General features: G+C 51.1%; 1 protein-coding gene across 1 annotated transcript; it reads left to right on the forward strand.

The window, feature by feature from the left end:
* Window positions 1–3,643: 3,643 nt before the first annotated feature.
* ST6GALNAC1 (ST6 N-acetylgalactosaminide alpha-2,6-sialyltransferase 1) lies at window positions 3,644–24,373 on the forward strand. Its single transcript, XM_008693804.2, has 9 exons — window positions 3,644–5,523; window positions 19,659–20,331; window positions 21,123–21,291; window positions 21,438–21,609; window positions 21,822–21,960; window positions 22,200–22,303; window positions 22,473–22,562; window positions 22,654–22,753; window positions 23,004–24,373. The coding sequence occupies exons 1-9, from the start codon at window positions 5,393–5,395 to the stop codon at window positions 23,193–23,195; spliced, it is 1,770 nt and encodes a 589-aa protein (XP_008692026.2). The 5' UTR covers window positions 3,644–5,392; the 3' UTR covers window positions 23,196–24,373.
* The last annotated feature ends 490 nt before the right edge of the window (window positions 24,374–24,863 follow it).

Raw genomic sequence — 24,863 nt, forward strand, 5'->3', positions numbered from 1 at the left:
TTGTAAAATCCTATACCGTGAAAGCAGATTCCAAGTCACACACACACACACCCAATACTAAAAAAATAAAAATCTAACTGGCTAAGGGAGCTTAAGCACAATCTTTGTCCAACAAGTGGCTTATGCTAACCTGGGGTGACCTGTAGAAAACCAGCCTGAAAAATAAAAAAAATATATTTTTAAAGACTTTATTTATTTATTTGAGAAAGAAAGGGAGACCAAGATAGCAACAGAGAACACAAGTGGGGGGGAGTGGGAGAAGCAGGCTCCCCACTGTGCAGGGAGCCTGATTCAGGGCTCGATCCCAGGACCCTGGGATCATGACCTGAGCCGAAGGTAGACTAACTGACTGAGCCACCCAGGCGCCCCTGAAAAATAAAAAATATATTTTTTAAAGATTTTATTTATTTATTTGACAGAGATAGAGACAGTCAGCGAGAGAGGGAACACAAGGAGGGGGAGGGGGAGAGGAAGAAGCAGGCTCCTAGCGGAGGAGCCCGATGTGGGGCTCGATCCCACAACGCCGGGATCATGCCCTGAGCTGAAGGCAGATGCCCAACCGCTGTGCCACCCAGGCGCCCCTGAAAAATAAAAAATATTTTAAAAAGAAAAAGAAAACCCTGAGCAGAGACAAAGGAGGCTGCACAGTCTTCACACAAACCAGGAAGCAGACTTTACAGAATTATTTAAAGAATTAAACAAATAAAGAAGCGCCAGGCAAACAGTGGTTCCAACAAGGCAACAAGTGAAAAGGCAGGTGCTGCAGGGGTGGCAAAGTTTTCCTTTTGCCCTTCTAGGTTCTTTGGCTGGTTTAAGAATTAAATTGACACAAGACAGACCAACAGGAGAAAAACAGAGGTTGAATAACATGCATCCCTCCCGTATTCGTGGGAGAGACCCAGGAAAACAGAGTATGGCCCCTAAATGGCCAAAACCATCACTTTAAATGCTATCAAGTGCTTTCTAGGTGGACTAAGAATCAAACTGACGTGAGCACATTAACAGAAGAGAATCCAATTTAATAGGATACGTACAGGGAATCCACACAGACATGGAAATTCCAAAGACAGTCGTCAGATGCAATGAGGTACACATGTCACCCTGAACTAAGGAGGAAGGGGTAGGGACCTGGGACTTCAAATATAAAAAAAGCACTTCCCAGGAAGATGAAAACCAGGAAATGTTTGGTACGCAAATGTTTGCCGGGCCACTCAGAAGCAATGGGACAGGGAGGACTTTGATCGACCAGGCATTGCTAGCTTCCTCCCTGCCTAGCCTCCCTGGTCTCACCCTAACGAGGTTATCCATGGTGACAGCTCTATTCCTGGAGCAGGTCCTCTGCCCGAGTTCCTTTTAGGCAGTTGGGGGGAGGGGAGGAGGGAGTAAAGAGCTTTTCCGGGATCTGCTGGATTTTGATTGCTTCTTTTTTTTTTTAAAGTAGTTTCCATGCTCAGCATGGAGCCCAAGGCAGGGCTCAGACTCACTGCCCTGAGCTCAAGACCTGAGCTGAGCTCAAGAGCTGGACACTCAACTGACTGAGCCACCCAGGTGCCCCAGTTTGGATTGTTCACGAGGGTGAGGTTGCCGTGAAAATTTAAGTCCATCCCATTTTCATGGGCAAGAGTTTCTAGAGAAATCAGTATCCTTCTCTTCCTGGTACATGGAGGGAGACACCCTTACAAAAGGAGATTTCCCTTCTAATGGGAATGTCTCTTATAAAAGGGAAACCTATACTTGGTCTTCTGAGCTTCTTCCTCCCATGCCTGCAGTTTCTTAAAAATAACCAGCTTAAAATAATCAACATGCGAAAGAGGCATATTTTGGGGTGGTATATTTTGCTCCCCTTTACGGCATAAGGGTTTTTTTTCTTTCTTTGAGCGTGATGAAAATGTTTTAAAATCAGATTACTGAAGGGCACCCGGCTGGCTCAGTCAGCCATGCATGGGACTCTTGATTTCAGGGTTGTGAGTTCGAGCCCCATGTTGGGTATAGAGATGACTTAAAAATAAAAATAAAATAAAATCTTTTAAAAAAATAAAAAATAGGGGCGCCTGGGTGGCACAGCGGTTAAGCGTCTGCCTTCGGCTCAGGGCATGATCCCGGCATTATGGGATTGAACCCCACATCAGGCTCCTCCGCTATGAGCCTGCTTCTTCCTCTCCCACTCCCCCTGCTTGTGTTCCCTCTCTCGCTAGCTGTCTCTATCTCTGTTGAATAAATAAATAAAATCTTTTAAAAAGAGTAAAAAATAATATTAAATTCTTGTGATGGTTGCACCATTCTGTAAATAGACTCAAATCCATTGACTTGTATGCTTAAGTGTGCAAACTAGATAGTATATAAATTATATCTCAATCAGGCTGTTTAAAAGAAGTTAGGGGTGGGCCTGGTACAGAAAATAGAGAAGGCAGGACATATAAAGGGGCGTTGAATGCCACTTACTCACCGTCCCTAACAAGCTGACCTCTTTCCATTTAATCCAGCATTCCCCTAAGACACCAAGAGTCTCTTCCAACGGAGAGGATGTTTTCAACAATTCTAATCCTGGAGTGGTTCCAAGGCACACTCACTCTAGAAACACTGTCGTGTGTCTGTGGAAAAAGATGCATTGTCTAGGAGACATCCTTCCAGCTTAGCTGATTCTAGCCTAACATGGTCTTTGAACTATTTTACAGTTCTGTAAATTGTAGGGGGTTGATAGCCGTGCAAATTCTGTCCTGTCTGTCCTCCTTGTGGAAAAACCAGTTTTGCCCCCGCTTGCAATTCATTCTTAGCAATCCTTACTCTACATTAATCTGCACCTCTGCACCTTCTCTTTTGAATCAGTTATTACATCTGCCGGGTTCTCTCGTGAGTAGAAAAAGACCCTTAACACATTTTCATGTCTCATATCCATATGAGGGTCGTGATCTTACCTTTACCGAAAATGATCTTTAATTTTTTAAATTTTTTTAAAAGATTTTATTTATTTATTTGACAGAGAGAGAGAGAGCGCGCACAAGCAGGGGGAGCAGCAGGCAGAGGGAGAAGCAGGCTCCCCACTGAGCAGGGAGCCTGACGCGGGGACGGATCCCAGGACCCTGGGATCGTGACCTGAGCCGAAGGCAGACACCTAACAGACTGAGCCACTGAGGCGCCCTGAAAATAATCTTTCAACAACTTTATCTGCATTAAGGTCTCATGCATCCTGTTGGCTAAAGTCAAAAGCTTTAAAAAGGAGAGGAAAGTGGGCCTTATTGAACGTGAAACAGTGGTGATGGTTGGAAACCCATTTGGAAAGTCTGTTTCCACGGGAACACCTGTTTCTCAGGATCTCACGTGGTGCGCAGGCTGGTGCTGCAGCAGCCTTGGCTGGTCCCTGAGAACCAGGAAGCTAGAATTCTGGATTATCCCGCCCCCTTCCCGCCCCACCCTACCCCCTCTACAGGCTTTCCAGAGCTCCAAGTTCAACCCAGCCCTGAGGTGGTGAGCAGCCCAGACTGTGTCCTGTAGCTCAGTTTGCACCCAGGAGCCCACCTAGATCTCCACGCTCTGGAAGTCAGAGAGCACACTGACCCCGAGAGCCTTCTCCCAGGCAGGGGGCGAGAAGAAAGAGACACTCACTGCCGAGGAACCAGTGCTGAGGGTAAGAAAATGCCTTCCCCCGGCATACTTTATTTGCCTAGCATTGCGAGTAGGCATCAGGGTGTCGGGTAATTGTTCATGGCAAGTGCACAAGGGAACTCGGGTCACTTAAGGGTCATTTAAGGCAGAGAGTTACAATCTGAACCGGGTCTATTCAGACAATATTTATAGAATCATGGTGTGAGCACTTACAGGTCAGGTGTGTTCAGAGACAGAGAGAGACTAAATTAGTACTGAGAGGGACTTTAATCCTGGCTCCCAGCCCGTCCCCTGGAATAGTGCCCTGAGTCACGGTGTGTGGTACGGGGCAAAGGAAGCCCGTCGTGCCTCTGTATTACTCCCAGCTGCTCAGAGGCATGTCTTACCTTTTCCATCCTGCGTGGGGAAGGGCAGTTTAAGCATTTATTGGTGCGTGTCCTGGGTGAAGGCCAAGGACGTTGGGTACAGCATGGGAAGCGGTGCATTCCTCTGAATAGACCCTGTCGTGTGTGAGCAATGAACCCAGGTCCCGCGCCCTTCGGGGCTTATGATTCCAAAGCTGCATCTTTCCCATTTCAACTGCTGGGAGACACCTGTGTGGGTCAATATCCTGCAAGCAATATTTAAACAATGAACAACCCGCAGTCCTTTATGGAGGGCTGCTTCTCTGAATTTTCTCAGTTTTCTACAGTCAGACTCGGTCTTACCCCTCTGAGTTGTACATTTCCCTCAGTATCACGCCTTTTAGCCTTCATGTCAAAGCAGAGTCAACGATGTCTCAGACATGTTGCTACACAGTCTGGGGGTCACTTCGATGGCTCTCCAAGCTGAGGGCTCGCTCTGTGATCCAGGGCAAGGGGCCTGCTCGCAAAGGCAATTTTGCCAACGGTAAAATGGGTTGACAACACCACCCAGTGTCTCGAGTAGCTGTGAGGGCATTACTGCACGTGGACGGCCCCTGGCGCCTGGCTCAGAGCCCTCCGTCTGCACCCAGGCTGCTCAGGGCTGGCACGGTCATGACAGCAGAGGAGAAGCAGCCAAGGTTGAGCCGACTGGCTGTAAACCAGTCCTCCGCTTGGCCACACGGAAAATCACCTGGGGAACTAAAAAAAAAAAAAAAAGCCTGCTGGCAAAATAGCCACCCCCAGAGATTCTGGCTTCGTTGGTTTCAATGCAGTCGGGGCACTGGCGTGTAGGAGAGCTTCCCAAGTGATTCTAACGTGCACCCAGGATTGAGAGCTATGACTCTGGAACACTTTGGAAATGAGATTGTTCTCGTAGCTCTAGTCTCCGGTGGCACAATGTTCTTTGAGGGAAGATGGCTAGAAGGATCTCCAAACTAAACAGATTCCCTGTACTTCTCTTGTAAAGGTCATGTTGCGCACGGAGGCCGTGCAAGGATCTTCCAGCCCATGCAGCTGCCTGCCCGGGGTCCCCAAGGGTTTGGAACCTGATAACAGTCAGGTTCCCTATAACGCGTGCACGTTCCTCATACAGCTCTACATGCAGAAATTGGCTTCCCAGACAAAGAAAAGGAAAGTAAACTTGTTTGAACAAAAGGAGTTTCTCTTCCTTCAAGCCACGCCAGCCTATAAGCCTTCGCAAAGCAGGGAAGGCAGCTCCTCCTTTCCCTGGCAGACTGATGGGCTCAGTGTTTACCAGAGTGGCTCACTCGTAAGACAGGAGGCGTGTGCTCCCTGACCAGGAGACCTCAGCGCTCAAACCACTTGCAGTCCACATGAAAGCTCCAGGATATGCAGAACCTTCTTGCAGCGCCTGACCCACCACCATGAGGACCTGCCCACCTAGACTCGGTCATCTGGACCAGGCCGCCCAATGGCTCTTGCTTTTGGCCGTGTTAGCCTTGTTCCTCTTCATGCTGCCCTCCTTTATGACGGAGCCCAAAACAAAACCTTCCAGGTAAGGTTCTGACCCTTTCCAAGTCCCTCATAATTTATTGGAGGCACGTTAAAAGACTCTTGCCCAGGGAAGCCCGGGGAGCTCTGAGGCACTGGTGTGTCCACACGGGGTGTCAGGAATCAGGAATGTTGTCAAGAACCCCTGGCAAGGAAGATCCAAGGGGCACCTAGGGGATACACAGGTGGCGGGAGTGGGAAAACCAGGGTGTTCGGATGCCTGGGGCCATGTGGAGGGGAAACGTGGGCAGGAGCTGGCAAACAATAGGTCTGGGTCTCCAGAAGGCACAGACAGGAGACAACTTCCCCTCCGGCGGCTTTGGGGATAGTTCTCAAGTGCCATTCGCTGTGTCCTAAAGCAAAAGATTTACCCTGTAGATGCCATTCACTTCCAAATCACACTCTCCCTGAGGAGCTGGTCAGAAAACGGGAGACCGCTCACTTAGCTTACATCTGGGCCCCAAGTTCATCCTTCAAAAGGACCTTGTAGACCAGTTTTCTTATAAAATCAACACATCTCCAGCAGCAGAAGATCCCTTTCTTTCCAGACTCAAATTTTTTTTGAATGACTTTATTTCACTGTTCTTAAAATTTTAAAGGAATACATGCTCTCATAACGTTTAGAAAAATCCAAGCGGGGGCGCCTGGGCGGCTCAGTCGGTTAAGCGTCTGCCTTTGGCTCAGGTCCTGAGGTCCTGGGATCGATTCCTGCATTGGGCTCCCTGCTCAGCAGGGAGCCTGCTTCTTCCTCTCCCTCTGCCTGCTGCTCTCCCTGCTTGTACTCGCTCTCTCTGTGTCAAATAAATAAATAAAATCTTTAAAAAAAATCCAAGCAAAAAGTGAGGGTCTCTCCATCACACCCCCTTGTCTACCCACACTTAAGGGGTGACCACACTCGATTCGTTGGTGTCCACATAATTATTACATAATTGTAAGCAACACTTCTATTCTAAATGCCTTTGTACATTAATTCCGATGGTTATGAGTATACGGAGACACAGAGAGCTGACGTGAACTGCCCAAGATCACCCCGCTTGGAAGTCACGGGGCCAGGATTCAAACCCTGGTATTTTGCTTCCCTAGCCTGTGCTTTTTACCTTATGCTACACAAGCCCTTACGACAGATGGATAAATGGATAGGTAGGTAGCTAGGTGGATCATAGGCGGATAGACAGGTATCCCGCTATACACATTGTTCCACGGGCTGGCTTTTTAAATCGACCCTATGCCTAGACCGTCTTCCGTGTTGACACGTACAGATCTACTCCCATCTTACTCACGGTGCGGGGCACGGGTATGAGTTTACTTAATCAGTCTCTATCGGTTGACCCTTGGGTTGCCCCTATCAGGTTGCCACTGACTCTTCACACACTTACGTAGGTATTGCTGGAGGTAGATTTCTAGAAATGGAATTGCCAAGGCAATGGATACGCTCACAGCAAATGTCAACAGATGTCGTGAGATCAGCCTCTGAGAAGGCTAGAGCAACGGGTGTGCGTGCTCGCCGAGGAGCTAGGCCTTCAAAAGGAAACGAAAGTCTTCTCCGTGGCTGACCTTGATCCTTGCCACCCCTCCCTCCACCTTCTCCACCTCCCCCACCCTTCCTGCCCCATCCATCAAGCCTTGGCTGTTCGCTCTGACCTGGTGTGTGGGGGAAAGAGCTCAGAACCAAGAGGACACCTGAGCTCTAAAATGGATGAGACTGAATTTGGGGGGTTAAGGGTTTTTTTTTTAACTTTTCCGTAATTTTTTTTTTAGACTGAGTTTTAATTATGAAAGGTGACTATAAAGTTATTGAACCGCCCAAGGCATTAGAGATGAGGAAGAAGGTCACACACCGGGACTGCTCTGTAGACTGTCTCTGTAACTAAACTGCAGACCCAGTCCCGGAGAGCGAGCACCCTGAGAGCAGGGGTCCCTGGAGGGACGGACGTGTGTCCGCTGAAAGCTTCAGTGAGAAGATGGGTCTCGGGTCTCCGAGGCAGGTAGGGCTCGGATAAGGCGTGTGGGGAGAATAGTAGACACAAAGAGGCCGACCTGCCTCAGTGTCCTCTTGGCTGAGCCGAGGACGAACACTTCTCGCAGAAACGGGGGGCTCGCTCTAGGGAGCAGAGGAAGGGCATTTCAGGAAGGGTGGGGTGGAGAGCGGACCCCAAGAGGCTTATAGGCAGGGAGGTGACCTCACGAAAGTGGTATTGGGCAATGGCTAGTATGTCCGAAGGGGACAGGATAGATTGGAAGGAGGAGTGAGTCACCACTTTGGCCTGACCCGTAGTGGCAACCAAGGGACGGACTGATAATCCTGCCGCGCAGGGAGGGACAGAGGCTGACAAGTGCCCTCGCAGGTGGCTTTAGCCTTTGAAACATAAGGTGAAGAGGACCTGGGGCGGAAGGGTAGGAAGAAGTGGAACATCAGGAGACATTTTGATGAAGGAGAGGGGTGGGAGGGAGAGACAAGTGTGCAGTTAGAGATGGGGGGCGGTGGGCAGGGGGAGGCAGGCCGGGGCACCTCTCCCCACAGGGCCGCCTGGACAAAGGAAAATCAGATGAGAGGGATGTAAAATGCCAACCCAGACGAGGTGTCAGCGGCTTCTGAAGGGCACTGCTACCGAGGTGTTTGCACGTCTATGTCACGTGATTGTCATGTCGGAGCTGGAGATTTCCCAAAACCCTAAACCACGTTCGGGAGCTTTCTGTGCGTTATTTCTGATTTTCACAACTATCGCCCGAGATGAGCATTTTTATTCTTTTACAAAAATGAAGGACATGAGGCTCAGAATGTTCACCCAGGGGCGTCTGGCTGGCTCGGTAGGGGGAGCGCGCGACTCCTGATCTCAGGGCTGTGAGTTCGAGCCCCAGGCTGGGTGTGGAGAAGACTTAAAAAAATACAATCTTAAAGGAAAAAAAAAAAAGTTAAGCCTAATTCCACCCAGCCAGAAAGTGGCAAAACGGAGATTTGAACCCAGGGGATTTGGGCTCCAAAGTCCACGCTTCTCCACTCCCTCGGACGCGTTGAGTCTCAAGAGATTCGAAGTCGAACGGAGCAGACAAGGAGACAGAACCAGAGAGGGCGCGCGATATGAGTAGTCGTGACAAATCACCACAGTTACGGGACAAGCGCTACGGGAGCAAATTGAGAAGAGTCATTTGGACCCCAGGGGCAGGGCAGGGAGAACAACCGGGACACAATGGCGTTTCTAAGGCGCCTGAAGGCTGTGTGAGGCTTCAGCACGCAGGAACACCGCACACAAAGGAAGCAGTGGGAGCAACGGTGTAGACGTGGGAGCAACGGTGTAGACGCGGGAACGGCAGGTGTGTGCAGGTTCGAGAGGCTGATGGCTAACGTACCTGATGCTGATCGGGGGCTGGACAAGCCGGCACCGGTCTCCAAAACCCCTGATTAGCGATCACATATCAAGGCTTTGGGGTATTAACGACGCCCTCTTTCCCAGGTAAGAGAGGTTAGGCAAATTGTCCAAGGTCATCCCGTCACTTAAGTTCAAACCCAGGCCAGCTCGCTCTGGAGTCCACACTCGCAGCCAGGATCCGGGCTGGCGTCCCTTATCACACCCATCGTAACCCGTTGTCATGAACCCAAAGTTCGTTTTTTCCTGCCAGACAATGAATTTCCTGTGGGTAGGGACTGTCTTATTTGTCTCTTTCCTCAGTAATCTGAACAGGTCCTGGACTCCGGGCAGGCCTCATGCGGTGTTTTTTAAATGTTTATTGACGAAGGAGTAAATGCATGGCCCTCAGTACCAACTGTTTAAACTTTATTCTATGGCGATGGAAGACTTTAGCGTCCAGGAAGGAACTTGAGGACACTTGTGCGTTGTGCAGCCAACTCTGTTACCAGATTGTAGGCTAGGCAGTGGGGGGCAGGTGGCTGGGGCGGGGAGGCTGGGTGAGAGGCTGTTGCGATGGTTTAGGGTAGGAGCCCTGGGCAGGGGTGCTCTTGAGGAAGGACATTAGGGAGAAAGGACTGAGAATAAGTCGGATCGGCTGGATTTGGCAAGAAATAGGACAGGATCGTATGATTTCAAACCGAGGGTATTGGACTACCTCTCATATCTTCTTCGTTTGGTCCCAGTCTCCAGGGGCCTCCCGGATATGTAGCTAGGACTGAGACCATGTCTCTGGTCTGGAATGAATTTGCCTTCAAAGACTCTATGCCTTGTGTTGGCTTTAGAGCTGACGGGTAAGACCGAGCTGTAAAATTCGGGCTGTGGATTTTCTTTTTCTTTTTTTTAATCTGATTTTATTTTCGTCTAAGAGATATAACTTTATTTTCTATAACCTGGACCCCCATTTACTGAGCATCAGGGAAACCTAATCTCAGCCTTTCTTGCTCCTCTGCCCCCTTTGCCAGGATGGCGTCAGGGGCTCCCGGACACCTGATGCGGTGCCAGGCCCAGGTGGGGGCCGCCGATTCTTAGCCATCATGTTGCCCTCGAGACATCCATTGTCTCTGCCTCTTGGCTCTTTCAGGTCTACCTGCTTAGGGGTGAGAATCTTCGGACCTGTGTTCCTGGGATCAGTGTGCTGTCATTTCCTCTTGGGGTCTTATTAGACTAGGAACACTGCAAGGAAGTGGGGTGCAGGAGCCCTCCGACCTTGGGACCCACAGATCCCTTTCTCCTCTCCCTTGTCCTCTCCCTCCTCCTCACCCAGAGGAAGCTTTTTAGGGCGGGGACAATGGCAGGAGGAAACGGAGAAATCCTTCTCCAAGACATTGTATCTATTTCACCAAATCTTCTCTCTGATTTAGGGCTTAGGTTTGGGGGGAAAGCCAGAGGTCCTATAAGACTTCCTTTACTTTCCAGCTCTTATTGGCCACATGTGTCCATGGAGGCAATGAACATGGGGCTCTTAACAGCTGCAGGTGGGTGAGTAGTGGGCACCAATGGGAAAGGGAGAAAATACGAGGAAAACAGTTAAACAACGTTCCAACATAGTAAACCACTCCGTTGGTAAGTCTAACAGGCATCGGAAGGGGATCTGGACGTGCACACCAGCAGATTCTTTGAGGGGCTACAATCACGGGCTGATACCCTTTTCTGCTTAAATTCCTTTTCTGCTTTTTTGGGAATGAGCACCCATTGCTTTTATAAAAGGAAGAATAATTCAGCAAAGTTCGTTTCTGAAGAAAGATTCAGGAACCAAAGACCCCTTTAGGCACCACCTCCCCAGGGAAGTGCCCCCCCCAGTAGAACCCCGTCCCTAGGTTGTATCTGCAGCCTCTCCCGCACGCACGACTAATAGCATCGGACCGCTAACACTTTATAGCCGCTGTTTATGTTCACATCTGTTCCCGTGTTCGAGCCGGAGCTCCGTAAGATCAGTGACCATAGCTCTCCCGTCGTTAATCCTTAACAGATAGTTCTAAATGCCTGGCATCTGAGCACCACTCAGTATCTGTGGACTAAACGTTGCATTGTGTTTTCAAATTTTCATAGAAGTTTTGATCAGATGTCTCATTCAGTTTTCGTGTTTTTCCCTTTATTTATTTATTATTTTTTTTATTAAGCTGACATGCAAATATTCCAGTCAAATAGTACTGCAAATTTTACACCAACATAGAGCAATCCTGGGGCGCCCGGTGGCTCAGGTGGTTAAGCGACTGCCTTTGGCTCAGGTCATGATCCTGGAGCCCCAGGATGCAGTCCCGCATGGGCTCCCTGCTCAGCAGGGAGTCTGCTTCTCCCTCTGACCCTCCCCCACCTCATGCTTTCTCTAAATAAATAAATAAAATCTTAAAAAAAAAAACCAAAAATGAAAACAAAAGACATAGATTGGTCCTCATGACTTCTCCCTATTCTAGAATCCTGATTCCCAAAGCACCTACTTTAAACCTACTTCAGTTCAGTCTGCTCTTTCTTTCGGTATTTGCTACCCTATTTCTAAGTCACATGCCTACCTGCCACTTCTCGACTTCTCAATAAGTGGTTTAGTGCTATAAATGAAATACCACTTATCCACGGGCCTTGACGCCTGTTGCCCTTTTAGGCTTTCATCTCTGAACACGTGAACCCAAAGGGGAGCGGATGGGGACTCTGATGGTCACTGTGTGTCATCCATGTTAGCACCTGACCCATTTGTATAAAACGGTATTTTTCCAAGTGCCTTTTATAAACTGGCTTGTGAAGTCCTCACGACAGTATTGTGAGACTGATATTAAGATTTCCATCTGGGGGGCGCCTGGGTGGCACAGCGGTTAAGCGTCTGCCTTCGGCTCAGGGCGTGATCCCGGCGTTGTGGGATCGAGCCCCACATCAGGCTCCTCCGCTATGAGCCTGCTTCTTTCTCTCCCACTCCCCCTGCTTGTGTTCCCTCTCTCGCTGGCTGTCTCTCTGTCTGTCAAAAAAATAAAATCTTAAAAAAAAAAAAAGATTCCCATCTGGGGGAGGGGGGCAGGCCACTTAGTCAGTTAAGCATCTACCTTTGGCTCAGGTCATGATTCCGGGGTCCTGGGATCAAGCCCCATGTGGGGCTCCCTGCTCAGCGGGGAGACTGCTTCTCCCTCTGCCTGCTGCTCCCCCTGCTTGTGCTCTCTCTCTCTCTCAATCTGTCAAATAAATAAAATCTTAAAAAAAAAAAAAGATTCCCATCTAATGGTTGAGAAAACAGGGGCTCTAAGCATTCTGTGACTTCCCCGAGGTCTGGCTGGTTAGTGGTGGGACTGGAACTCAAGCAGGTGCTTTCCTGCCCCAGTGTGCGCCCCCGCCTGTTTGCCAAGGGCCAAGAATTTAGTTTTCTGTCAGACTCAAGTGCAACACGCGAGGATAGCCAGAGCTCCTGAGGTGGGGTCTTGGGTAGGCGCCCGCCACAGCACGTTGGACAGCTGCCCTCACGCCACCTCGCAGGACACGGGCAGCATGCTCTGAGAGCGCTGCCCTGCGCCACCAGGAAGCCTGATCCTGAAGTTACTGAATGCCACCACGCTTGTGGGTTTGGCAATTTCTCAGGGAGCTCCTCCCACCCCAACCGTGGGCAGGGGTAGCTGCCCACTGGACTCCCTTGCTCTTCTCCTTCCTCTCTTGGACAGAGGGATGGGGAAGGGAGGAATGTTATTTTCCCCCAAGGTCACTATCTCAAAGATGCCAGGATAAAAACGCCAGCGGAACTCGGGCTAACCCCTGAGACAAAGTTTACTCGCAGGTGTGATTATCCCCAGAAGAGCTAATCGACGTAGCACACCCAGGTGATGAAAACTGACTTTGCTTTGAACAACCTTGGTTCGGGGAGAGTTTCCCAGCCACCGGGCACGCGGTCTCATCTTGTACCCGGGGTTCTGGACCTATAGATACCTCCCATTGTTTGGTTTAAAACATTTTCCTCCCCGGTTACCTTGGTCCCACCCACCACCACCCTTGTTCAAGGTCTTCCCCGCTCTCCTTAGCTCTCAAGACGTGCACCTGTGGGTCTGGGGAGAGCTGTGGGTTGATGTCTGTATTTGTGTATCTCAGGGAGGGAGAACGTCCAATTTTAAACCAGCTTCCCATCTCCCAGGCCACAGTTAGATGAAGGGGATCTCAGAGAATGCTCTGGGCCCCTCTGTTGGGGGAGAGCTTTGGAAATTGCATCCAGCTATTCAGTACCAGGAAAAGTGGCTTGGGTGTGTTTCCTCTTCTGTTCCCAGTTTATATTGTCCCCCATTAGGATTTAATTGGCCAGAAACTAAACAAATAAGAGAATTGGCTTTGATCTGAAAAAAGAACACTTGGGATAACAACAGAATACAGATTTCTGTATTTTTTTTCCCCAGTCTACAAAGAGAATTAAGGCTAATTAAGGCACAGTACAGCTTTTAGTGATCGAAGCAACTCGTGGACACATCTAGCGTTTCAAAGCAAAGTTCTAAAATGTAAATCATGCGAAAAGTTTCGGGATTTCCTGGGGAAAACATACTGCGAAGTTAAGGGCGGGGGAGGGGGGCAGAATGACTGGTTTCCATTTCAGATAAGACTAGAGCCGTTAAAGAGCTATGTGGACACCAAGGGAGTTTCGGCAGCTCCGGGCTGGGGTAGCCACAGTGTAGGGGTACTGGCGGTGAGAGCCAACCCGTCATGGAGGGTCCTCAGCAGGAGGTGAGGAAAGGCAGTGCTGGGGAGCCTGGAGTTTGTTCCCCTTTCAAGGAGAGGCAGAACGGAAGCCAAGGTGTGGGAACCAGACGCGTAACCCCGAAGAGGCAAGCGTGCTCCAGATAAAATGAGCGAGCAATCAGCAAAGCTGATGGTGGGGACTAGGGGGAGGGGGTCCGGGTCGTGAGGACGTGAGTAGAGGCACGTGTGTGACCAGTCACTCATCACGGGGCAGGCACACCTAGCCTAGAGCCTCTTCTAGTGTCTGTTCCATTGAATGGCAGAGCCCTGAATTATTTAGGAAATCAAAGGTTTTGGGGTTTTTTTAAATTGAAGAATAACTGATACACGATATTGGGTATCAGTTTCAGGTGTGCAACACGATGATTCGATATTTATATACATAATGAAATGCTCACCATCGGGCGAGTTTTCCTTTGTCACCATATGAAGTTGTTACAATCTTATCACTATATTCTCTAGGCTCGTACTTTACATCCCCATGTCTAATGTATTGTATTACTGCAAGATTGTCTTTCTTAATCCCTTTTACCTATTTCGTCCATCTCCCCCCCACCTCCCCTCTGGCAACCACCACTCTACTCTCTGTATCTATGAGTCTGTTTCTGGTTTGTTTCATTTGTTCATTTGTTTCTGTGATTCTACGTATCAGTGAACTCATACGGTATTTGTCTTTGTCTTACTTCACTTAGCCTAATACCCTCTGTGTCCATCCATGTTGCTGCAAATGTCAAGACCTCATTCTTTTTTAATGCCGAGCAATATTTCACTGCTTTCCATATCTTGGCTATTGTAAATAAGGTTGCAGTGAACACAGGGGTACTTACGTCTTTTCAGATGAGTGTTTTCATTTTCTTCGGATAAATATCTAAAAGTGGAATTGCGAGATCATCAAGGAGGTTTTTTGAGCTCTTGTCTTTTCCTTGATAAAGTAATCTTCTATTCCTCCTGGTTTGATTAGTGGCCTTTGATTCGAGGTATTATTGCCAAATTTCAGTTTGGAAGACCAGCCGCTTTCAACACCCCCCATATTATTTCTAGTGGATACAGTTGACCACTGAACAACGTGGTCTGAACCACATTTGTCCATTTATATATGGATTTTTTATAGTACAATACGGTAGAGTACAATTCTCTTCCTTATGATTTTCTGAATGACACTTTCTTTCCCCTAGCTGACTTTATTGTAAGAATATGTCTGTAATACATATAACATACAAAATGTGTGTTGACTCCCTTATGCTACTGGCAAGGATTCCGGTCGACAGCAGGCCATCAGTAGTGAAGTTCTGGGGGGACTCAAGAGTTACATGCAGGTTTTCGACGGTGTGTGGGTCGGTGCCCCTAACCCACACACTGCTCGGATCAGCTGTGCTAGGTTCAAGGGAAAATACTGCTCTCTTGCCAACAGTCTTTACATGGCTTCAAGTATAAATAAACTTTGAGCCTTTTGCCATTTCTTCGCTTCCAGGTCTGTGGAGTTCAGAATCTAGAGGGAAGAAGATGCCAGATAATTATTCTTTTGTATCCATTTCATTTATTGCCGAGAGCCATGTGAGCCATGCTAATGATACATTTATTTTTTGAAGTGCAACATTTTATATTTTTATCTCCCAAATAGATCAGACTTTGATATCGAACTGTTTTTTGCTTGAATAACTTGCCTGTCCTTCTGAACCCTTAATAGAAAACAGGTTCCCCTCCCTCACCCCACCCTGGCCTTGCCCATGGCCTTTAAATCCAGGATCACCCAGGGTGTGGACTAGACGAATGCAGGGCACTCACCATATGGACGGAAAGAATTTGAGCATTAAGTAAATATCATGCCAGAGCATAAGGAAATGCCTACGTAAACACCCACATTCCTAGCAATCATAGCTGTGTTTAATTATAGGTAATTGAAATGAAACTTAATTACATAATTTTGTTAGTACCTGGGTCATTGCTGCGACTCCCTGTAAAACGTAGAGGAGTCACCAGGGACCTTGTGGCTCCTGCCTCGGGGAGGGACTGCAGAGAGGAGCTCGTGATGCTCCGTCCTCGGGGCTGGCGTGGCCACAAGGCAGAGGGCCGGCTGTCTGGGCTGCAAGTTGGAGACGTCTAGTGGACAGATCCACGCTGCTGCACCATCTCCCAGATCACAGCCATGCAAAGGTGCTTGCTCTTTGGAAGGAAACTTTCTAGAGGCGGTTTGGGGGTGGAAAATACAGGGGGAGGTGAATCCGAGGCTCATGGCCGAGAGCTGTTTGCTCTCGTAGTTAACACCTAGGCCTTTGCTGTGCCTCGGGCTTCAGCTTCAGCTCAGTTGTGCCATTAAAGGGGAGAAGAGTGAGTCTCCTAGTACTCAAACTCCAGCACCAAAATAAAGGTGGCCCAGGGGCGCCTGGGTAGCGCAGTTGTTAAGCGTCTGCCTTCGGCTCAGGGCGTGATCCCAGCGTTCTGGGATCGAGCCCCACTTCAGGCTCCTCCGCTATGAGCCTGCTTCTTCCTCTCCCACTGCCCCTGCTGTGTTCCCTCTCTCGCTGGCTGTCTCTCTCTGTCAAATAAATAAATAAAATCTTTAAAAAATAATAAAAATTAAAAATAAATAAATAAAGATGGCCCAAATCCATCAAGAATATGTTCCGGTTTGGGGGGCGCCTGGGGGGCTCAGTCGGTGAAGCGTCTGCTTCAGCTCAGGTCATGATCCCAGGGTCCTGGGATCGAGTCCAGTGTCAGGCTCCCTGCTGAGCGGGGAGCCTGCTTCTCCCTCTGCCCCTCCCCTCTGCTCATGCTCTCTCTCTCTCTCAAATAAATAAATAAATTTTTTTTTTAGAAAAGACTAAGTTCAGGACTAACTCAGGTTTTCCTCTGCATGGATGGTACTTTTCCAGAATGAACATTTTAGGGATGTCTACACAGTTCATGAGCCAATAACCCCCCTTTCTCTTGAGACTGTCCTCCTCTCGTGCACAGACAGGGTGGACCCCAGGACCCATGTCACTTGCCTTGTGGCCAGGAACAGACAAGGGACACAAGTGGGCCAGAACCATAAAAATTAAAAACTGGGAGCAAAGAGAGTCATCAGTCCCTGGAGCACGTGTTATGGGGCAGCCATCCTCTGCCATGCAGGCTGAGGAGCAGAGAGTGGAAAGCAGCCTAAGAGAGAGACTCCAGGTTCTAGATCCTTCTAGAGGCTCAACCACATCTCTTGGGCTCCTCAAGACATTTTCTATCCTTATGATAAACCGCCTGCTTTTTTCTTAGTTGAAAATGGAAAACAGGGGCGCCTGGGTGGCTCAGTTGTTCAGCGTCTGCCTTCGGCTCAGGGCGTGATCCCAGCATTCCAGGATCGAGCCCCACATCAGGCTCCTCCGCTGGGAGCCTGCTTCTTCCTCTCCCACTCCCCCTGCTTGTGTTCCCTCTCTCGCTGGCTGTCTCTCTTCTCTGTCGAATAAATAAATAAAATCTTTGAAAAAACAAAAAAGGGAATAAAGGCCTAAAGTCTTGAAGGCTGTTAGCTTTTCCAGGCTGCTCCAGCCACCGTCCAGCCCTGTCTCATGGCCTTTCTCTCCTTTCAGGTCTGTGATAGCTCTTCTCCAAGTGACTTCTTTTTTTTTTTTTAAGATTTTATTTATTTATTTGACAGGATAGAGACAGCCAGCGAGAGAGGGAACACAAGCAGGGGGAGTGGGAGAGGAAGAAGCAGGCTCATAATGGAGGAGCCTGATGTGGGGCTCGATCCCATAACGCCGGGATCACGCCCTGAGCCGAAGGCAGACGCTTAACGACTGAGCCACCCAGGCGCCCCTCCAAGTGACTTCTTTGGCCCAGATAACAAAGGCAGAGGCATATGCTACATGAGGCCAGTTAAAACTGTGCGCGCTCCAAGGAGGAAGGACCCCACTGCTCGCCTTTCCCTAACCACCTCCGGAGAAGTTAGGGCCTCTCTCAGTTTCAAGGTCAGCACAGACAGTGCCCTTGGAAGACCTGAATAAATGTGCTGCCCTGGGACCCAGGAAGCAGGAAATACTTCTGCGGCAGCCGGGGTGCGGGAGGGAGGCCCTAAAGGAGGAAGGATTCAGGAGGTCATCTGCCTAGTGCGGGTACCACCTGGGCCAGCCCTGTGTTTTCCTAGTGACGAAAGTCTCCTCTGTCTTCCCCCTTTAAGAACAGTGACTACAGTGCACTTTGCGTGTTTTTCAAATCTGTGTTCCTGGGACCTCCACAGCACGTGGCACTAGACTTCCAGTGAACACGTGTTGAATGAGATGTTCCTCAGGTTCCGTATTTCAGAGTCTATTCTCTTCGGTGTGTTTAAATCCATTTCCTGGGGGCTCAGAAAGCCCTTTGAAAGCATCGATGTGATGATGCGGCATCGTGGCTTCGTGGTAAGGGCCGCTTAGACTGGTCTCTGCCTCCTCCAGGTGTGCGATTCAGGGAGGAGCTTGGCATTGCCCTTGAGCGAACACAATCCCCAAACACGCCCAATTCGAGGACACATAGGGTTTCCGCCTTCATGTTGTCACGGGAAACGGAGCTTGGGTCGGGCCGCCTCCCTTGGCTTCTTCACGCTCGCCCGTTCCCCCGCACGTGTCCGGGTTACAACTTGACGTCTCTCTGTGTGGTGAGCTGTCGTCCCCTTTATATCCTGGGCTCCGTGGGGCGAGGAATGTATCTGGTTGTGCTCACCCCCCAGGCCCCGGTAACTAGCACAGCGTTCACAGGAGACGCTCAATAAATATTTGCCGTGTAAGAGAGCAGATCAGTGGCCGCGGAGCTGGGAGGCGGGGAGTCAAAGCTGCAACCAGAGAAGGAGGGGACCAGACTCAGGAGACCCCCACCTTGCCCGGGGCAAACCGAGAATGACTGGGAACGGAGCCCCGTGGCAGGGCTGAGAAGTCGGGAACTGTTTGGTTGAGCCTGTGTTTTGTGCCAGAGGCTAAAGGCCTGCTGTCGGATAACGCTCGCAGCAGACTTCTCCCAGAAGCAGAAGGCAGCCGCCCATTTTACAGATAGGAAAAGCCAGGATCAGGTGGGTTAAGACTTCTCCCAGCCACACGGGCTAATATACGGAAGGGAAGTGCCAGAGGTTCTCAGGTCTCTCTGGCTGCACATTTCATGTTTCTCCTTCTCGCTCGGTGGCCTCAGTAAGTCTGTGATCTAGGACTTGGAAGAAGAATGATAGAAACAGACAAAAGGGAGCTGCTTGGGACAAGAGTGATCACGGTGAGCCAGGGACGCCTAGCACGTCCGGGAAAGGAGCAGGAGTTAAGGACACCTGGAAATCCATGAGGGTGATAGCACAGGTCCCCAGAGAGGATGATTCTTTTCCCCAAGGCTCCCAGGAATCCCCCCAAACCTGTGTAGCACAGAGAACCCACCTCCAAGTGCAGTTAGAGAAGAATGCACAGTTGAGGACCCATGTTTTCCTCAGCAGAACACCTGATGCTACTTTGCATAAATTAAAGGATACCTTTGGCAGCCTCACGCAAAAGGGGGAAAGAAACAGAAAGGAAATCTAATCATCGGAGCCAAAAACCTGGAGTGCCAGAGGCCAGACCAGGCGCCCTGCATCGGTCTTGTCCCGCTGCTAGAAAAAAGCACGGCCAGGCTGGAATTCAGCTTCTGTGCCCCCACCCCGAAGCTCCAGGCGCCCATCTCCCACCTGAAATTCTTCAGTAGCTCCTCCCGGACGAGAAGACCGATGAGAAAGCCCAAACTCCCCAGTCTGACCTACGACGTGGCTAATAATCGGGTCCTGCCCACCTGTCTGGGACCATCCCCTGCCCAGACAGAGCCCCTTCCCTTGCACTCACCGAGCTCACACGCTCCCCAGGGTGAGACCACCGCGGTCTGTTTATGGGTCAGAGGTAAGTTTCCAGACCCATCACCAACGGGTGCGGCTTCATTTCGGGTATGGACGGTGACACGCCTTCCCCTCCTGTCTTATGGAAGCTGGTTTGAAGTCCACCCAAGGCACCAGATCAGTACTAATTACACTTCCAACCTGGGGGTACGACCCTCGGCCTTAATCCAGAATTATGTCTGTCCCCAGGAATCAGCACATGCTTCACAAGGAGAGGTCTCCCAAGTTGCTCCGCAAGGCTGCATGGCAGGCTGTCACCGTGCGAGGAGGGACAACGGCCCCGGGGGTGACGTCGGCACAGGAAAACAGCACGCAGGCCCCCCGGGCCCAGGCCACGGCCCAGGCCGCCCACAACGCCACCAGAGCAGAGGCCAGCGGGGCTGCCTCGGCTGAGCCGGCCCCACCAAAGGGTCAGGAGAGGAAGGACACCGTGCTGGACACACGGCCTCCGAGGGCGCAGGACGGGGGGGTGGCCTCTGACGGGGCAGAGACATTGTCGCTGAGGAGTCAGGACACCAGGACCATCAAAGGAAGGCAGGACCAGAACAAGGACCCCACAGCCACCAGGACGGAGCCCCCAGAGCCTCAGGGCAAAGCGCAGACCGCAGCAAGGACACCGGTGCCGGAAAGTCAGGTCGAGGCGCTGACCACACCAGGAGCAGGGTCAATAGGGAGGACAATGAAAGGAGTGACCACACCGGTCGTCCCCCTCCGGGAGACAGCCCGGGCCACGCCGCCCTCCACCCCTTTCCAGAGCCGAACCACACAGAGAAGACCAAGTCTTCGGGCCTCCAACTTCAAGTCCGAGCCCCGGTGGGATTTTGAGGAACAGTACAGCTTTGACACGGGAGCCCTACGGTCGGTGAGTCTGGCCACGGCCTCCCCGCTCCGAAGCCCCTTGCAGACAGCACCCCTACCACCCTGACCTCCCAGGCTCCACCCCCAGGCTCTGCCTTGTTGCCCCCCGCCCCATGCCCTACTCTACCCTGCTTTCACCCCAACCTTCTTTGCTCGAGTGGTCGAGTAGTTGAAGCGGGAGGGGAAGGCAGGTCCCAGATCCTGGCCTGGCAGCGTGGGAAGGGGGGAGGGAGAGGAACTCTGCCCTGGAGCCCCCGAAGGCCTGGGAGGTCACTGAGCAGGCTGAGAGAGTGCTACCTGCTCTGGGGCCGTCCTCTGGCAGGGGAAGCCGGCAAGGGTTGCGAGGTGGCATGGAGGGGCAGGACGGACAGCCGAGGACCCCCAACCTGATGCCCAACCCCAATTCCTGGGAAGGCCTTATATTCCCCGCATGCAATTCCCCGACCTTCCCTCTCTTCCATCCCTAAGAAAAGCAGCCTGGGCCCTCAGCCTCGGGAGGGACACCTTCAAAATATGTCTGTTTACACACAGAACTGCAGCCAGGCCCTGGCCAGCACTCCAGGCTCTCCCGCGGCCCATCCCCTTTCCGCCCACCAGGGTGTGTCCCCAAGAACCCCAAGACTGGCCCGTACTCTGGGACCCTGAGGACAATGGCGAGGGAGGGTCAGCGGGCCTCCGAATAGCAGAGGGGCTGCCTTCCAAACGTTGAGGCCCACTTTCCGCCCCTGCCCCAGCCTGGCCCCTGGCCGTGGCCTTGCCGGCCTGTCCTTGCCTGACCCACCCTCCTGCATGTAGAGCTGCTCCGACTCAGTGAAGCTCAAGGCCTCCAAGTCACCCTGGCTCCAGAAACTCTTCCTGGCCAACCTCACCCTCTTCCTGGACTCCAGCTGCTTCAACCAGAGAGAGTGGGAGCGCCTGGAACACTTCGCGCCGCCCTTCGGCTTCATGGAGCTCAACTACTCCTGTGAGTCTTGTGGGGGGAGGGGGAGCCTGGGCCGCTGGCCTCTGGCTCCAGTCTGCCTCTTCCCTGGGGGCCCCCAGCGCGGGGAGAGATGATGAGCTGGCCCCCCTGGCCCTTCCAGGGCTCTGAGCAGAGCCCCCTTGTTCCAGTGGTACAGAAGGTGGTGACACGCTTCCCCCCGGTGCCCCAGCAGCAGCTGCTCCTGGCCAGCCTCCCAGCTGGGAGCTCCCAGTGCATCACCTGTGCCGTGGTGGGCAACGGGGGCATCCTGAACAACTCCCGCATGGGCCAGGAGATAGACAGCCATGATCACGTGTTCCGGTAAGCGGTCCCACCCCAAGCGCCCCCTCTGGACTGAGGGATCCGATAGGGCGTGCTATGCCTGCATCTGGAAGGTGGCATGCCTGGGCTTTCCGGAGAATTCCCCTTTACACCTGCTGCCTCCCTATCTCTCCTTTCCTTCCCCACCCGCCTCCACGCCTTTCCGTCCTGCGCTCATGGTCCCATCCTGTGTGGTTCTGTCTGCCCGCTAGACTGAGTGGAGCTATAACTAAGGGCTACGAACAGGACGTGGGCACCCGGACGTCCTTCTACGGCTTCACTGCCTTCTCCGTAACGCAGACCCTGCTCGCCTTGGGCGGTCGGGGCTTCCCGCACGTGCCGCTGGGAAAGGTGAGCAGGGAGGACCGGGCCTGGCCACACACAGAATCCGAATGGGGAGCACGAGCTGAGAAAGGGAGCCTGGTGTCCCATGTCTGGAGTCTGGTTGGCACAGGCTCTGTTCCTACGAGGGGCAAGAGTGGGCAGGACGGCCAGAGAGCAAGTGGGCAGGCCGGCGTCAGAGCACCCCCCCCCCAGCCCCGGGGCCTGAAGGCAGGACTCCTGGAGCACACACTGTCCTTGGTCCTCAGGATGTCCGCTACCTGCACTTCCTGGAGGGCACCCGGGACTATGAGTGGCTGGAAGCCCTGCTTCTGAATCAGACCCTGGTGAAAAGTAGCCTTTCCTGGTTCAGGTACCCACCGCCCCCTCCCTTACCCCGGGCTGAGCCGTGTATTGGGCGGCTGTGAAGGACCGGACAGGTGGGGACAGCCTTAGCGATCCCCTGGAGATGGGGCCCCGTCCTGCCGCTGGCCCGCACTTGGCCGGCGTCGGGGGAGGTGAACGCCCGTTGCCACCCACAGGCGCAGGCCCCAGGAGGCTTTCCGGGAACAGCTGCAGTTGGACAGGTATCTCCTGCTGCACCCCGACTTCATCCGTTACATGAAGAACAGGTGAGTGCAGAGCCGCAGGGCGCGTGTAGAAGGCACCAGGTCCCTCTCATCCCTGCGGCTTCCTGATGGCGGGGGCTGCGCTATTTCCCAGGTTTCTGAGGTCGAAGACCCTGGACTCCGGCCACTGGAGAATCTACCGTCCCACCACGGGGGCCCTGCTGCTGCTCACGGCCCTTCAGCTCTGTGACCAGGTGAGGCTCTGCCTAGGAGCGGGAGAGCTGTGTGGTGTCCCTGGACCTGCCCCGCAGGGGACGGCGGCCGGGGCGGGGGAGGGATGGGCGTGTCAGTCCACACATGTAAGCCCGTGTACATCAGGGAGCCAGCGCCCGGACCCCAGGGAGGGAACCAGGATGAAGGGCCCCCCCAGTAACACACAGCCCCTGAGAACAAGTCTGGGAGGGAGCAACTTCAGGCCTCATTTCTCCTCCAACCTTCACGCAGGTGAGCGCCTATGGCTTCATCACCGAGGGCCACGAGCGCTTTTCTGATCACTACTATGATAAGTCCTGGAAACGAACAGTCTTTTATATCAACCATGACTTCCCGCTAGAGAGAACACTCTGGAAGCGGCTGCATGATGAAGGTATAATCCGGTTGTACCAGCGTCCCCTAATTTCTGAACCAAAGATGTGACCAGAGCCTGGGCCGTAGCAGTCTCTTCAGCCGTTCCAAGGCACGGGGCACAGTGGGAGTCTTGACACTCTACCACCATTTTCCCAGGGCTCAGGCCAGGCTCCCCAGGGGACCTTGGCACCTAGGGGAAGACGCTTTCAAGACTGCAAATGACTGATTGAGGCTTTGGAGACATTGGGATGTTGCTGTGGGTTCTGTTCAAAGGAGGGAGGACTCCAGTCTTGAGACCAAGGAATTTGAACGAAATGGGGTGATGACCGGTCAATACTCAAATCTCGGCTGAATGGCACACTTGACTATCCAAAAGCTACCTGACACTGGGGCGGGGGAGCCTGAGCCTATGGAGACATGTAGATTTGGTTTCGAATTACAAATCTTGTACTTAGCAGCTGTGAAATCATGAAGGCCATACTTAATTTCACTGGAGATTGTCTAGAGGACCCTTCCCTCCAGGGCTTATCTGATTCTAGAAGAATCTGCACCTTTCCTTGGCTTTGAGCTCTTTGACAACTCTCTGGGTTGCAGAAAACTGATAGTAATAAAAACAATTCTTTTTTTTTATTTTTTTATTTTTTTATAAAAACAATTCTTGCCCATGGAGATGCAAATAAATCTTGTACAATGAAGATGCAAGTGATGACTGCCCTGTGGGCAGTGACGTGTTCTGCACATACAAGCAAATTCATGTTAGTGTTCCTGACTGCCTGTATGTCTACCTGCACTTCGGGGTTCTCCTTTGAACCAGTGTTTACATCCTACTGGTTCCTTTGTTAATTCATAAGCTAAATAAAATCCTTGACATGCATTCATTTTATATTTGTATGAGAGTCGCCATTTTATCCTTGAAAAAACATCTTCTGTCATGTCCTGAGGCCACTGTTTTATAATCCGTAGCATGATTTTTAGGACACCCATTCCACAAGGATTTATAAAATTACTGTCTGTAAAAAGCCTGACACAAAAAGTACCCAGTTTCCTCCCCTCTCATTCTCTATCCTCCCATCAGCCTGCATTTCCTCAAACCCCACGTTGAGAATCTGGACCAAGCCAAAGGCTTTTCAGCTCATCTTATCCCTTGAGCTCTAGCTATAGGATTTGGACTCTGAAGCCCAGAAGAACCCTAAAGATCCTAAACCGAATAAAGCCCCCTGATGAAGGAGATGGAGGGCGTGGGAGGCAAAAAAAAAAAAAAAAAAAAAAAAAAAAAAAAAAAAAAAAAAGCTGTCTTTTAGACTTCATGTTCAAGGTTAAAAAACTAATTTTTTAAAATTATATTGTATTAGTCACCAAAAGCTAATTTAATACAAATAGGACAGGGTTTGCTTTGCTCAGAAGGGCTGCAGTACCAGCTCTGGGCAGCAGGTGGCGGCATCTTGGACACCCCATCCCCGCCCTTTCTGAACGCTCAGCGCGTCTTCTTCAGGTTTTCCTAGCTATTCTTACACGTGTATTCCTCCATGTAAATTTTAGTATCCGTTTAGGATCTAGAAAAAATGTCTTGGTATTTTAATTGGAATTGCATTAGATTTACTTGGGAAGACTGGATGGATGTATTTCGTTGAGTTCTCTTTTCTAAGAGCAAGAGATGGTTCTCCACTTGTCCAAATTTACTTTTGTCTCTTGCAGTATTTTAATGTTTCCTCATAGAGATTTCGAACATTCCTTGCT

Source organism: Ursus maritimus, unplaced genomic scaffold (assembly GCF_017311325.1).
Source record: "Ursus maritimus isolate PB19 unplaced genomic scaffold, ASM1731132v1 scaffold_24, whole genome shotgun sequence".
Taxonomy (NCBI): domain Eukaryota; kingdom Metazoa; phylum Chordata; class Mammalia; order Carnivora; family Ursidae; genus Ursus; species Ursus maritimus.

Excerpts from the sequence above, each read along its gene's own strand:
- ST6GALNAC1 (XM_008693804.2), top strand. The coding sequence starts at position 5,393 with ATGAGGACCTGCCCACCTAGACTCGGTCATCTGGACCAGGCCGCCCAA. Across the intron at positions 21,292-21,437 it reads CATGGAGCTCAACTACTCCT|TGGTACAGAAGGTGGTGACA; the intron begins GTGAGTCTTGTG and ends CCCTTGTTCCAG. Across the intron at positions 22,304-22,472 it reads AGTAGCCTTTCCTGGTTCAG|GCGCAGGCCCCAGGAGGCTT; the intron begins GTACCCACCGCC and ends TGCCACCCACAG.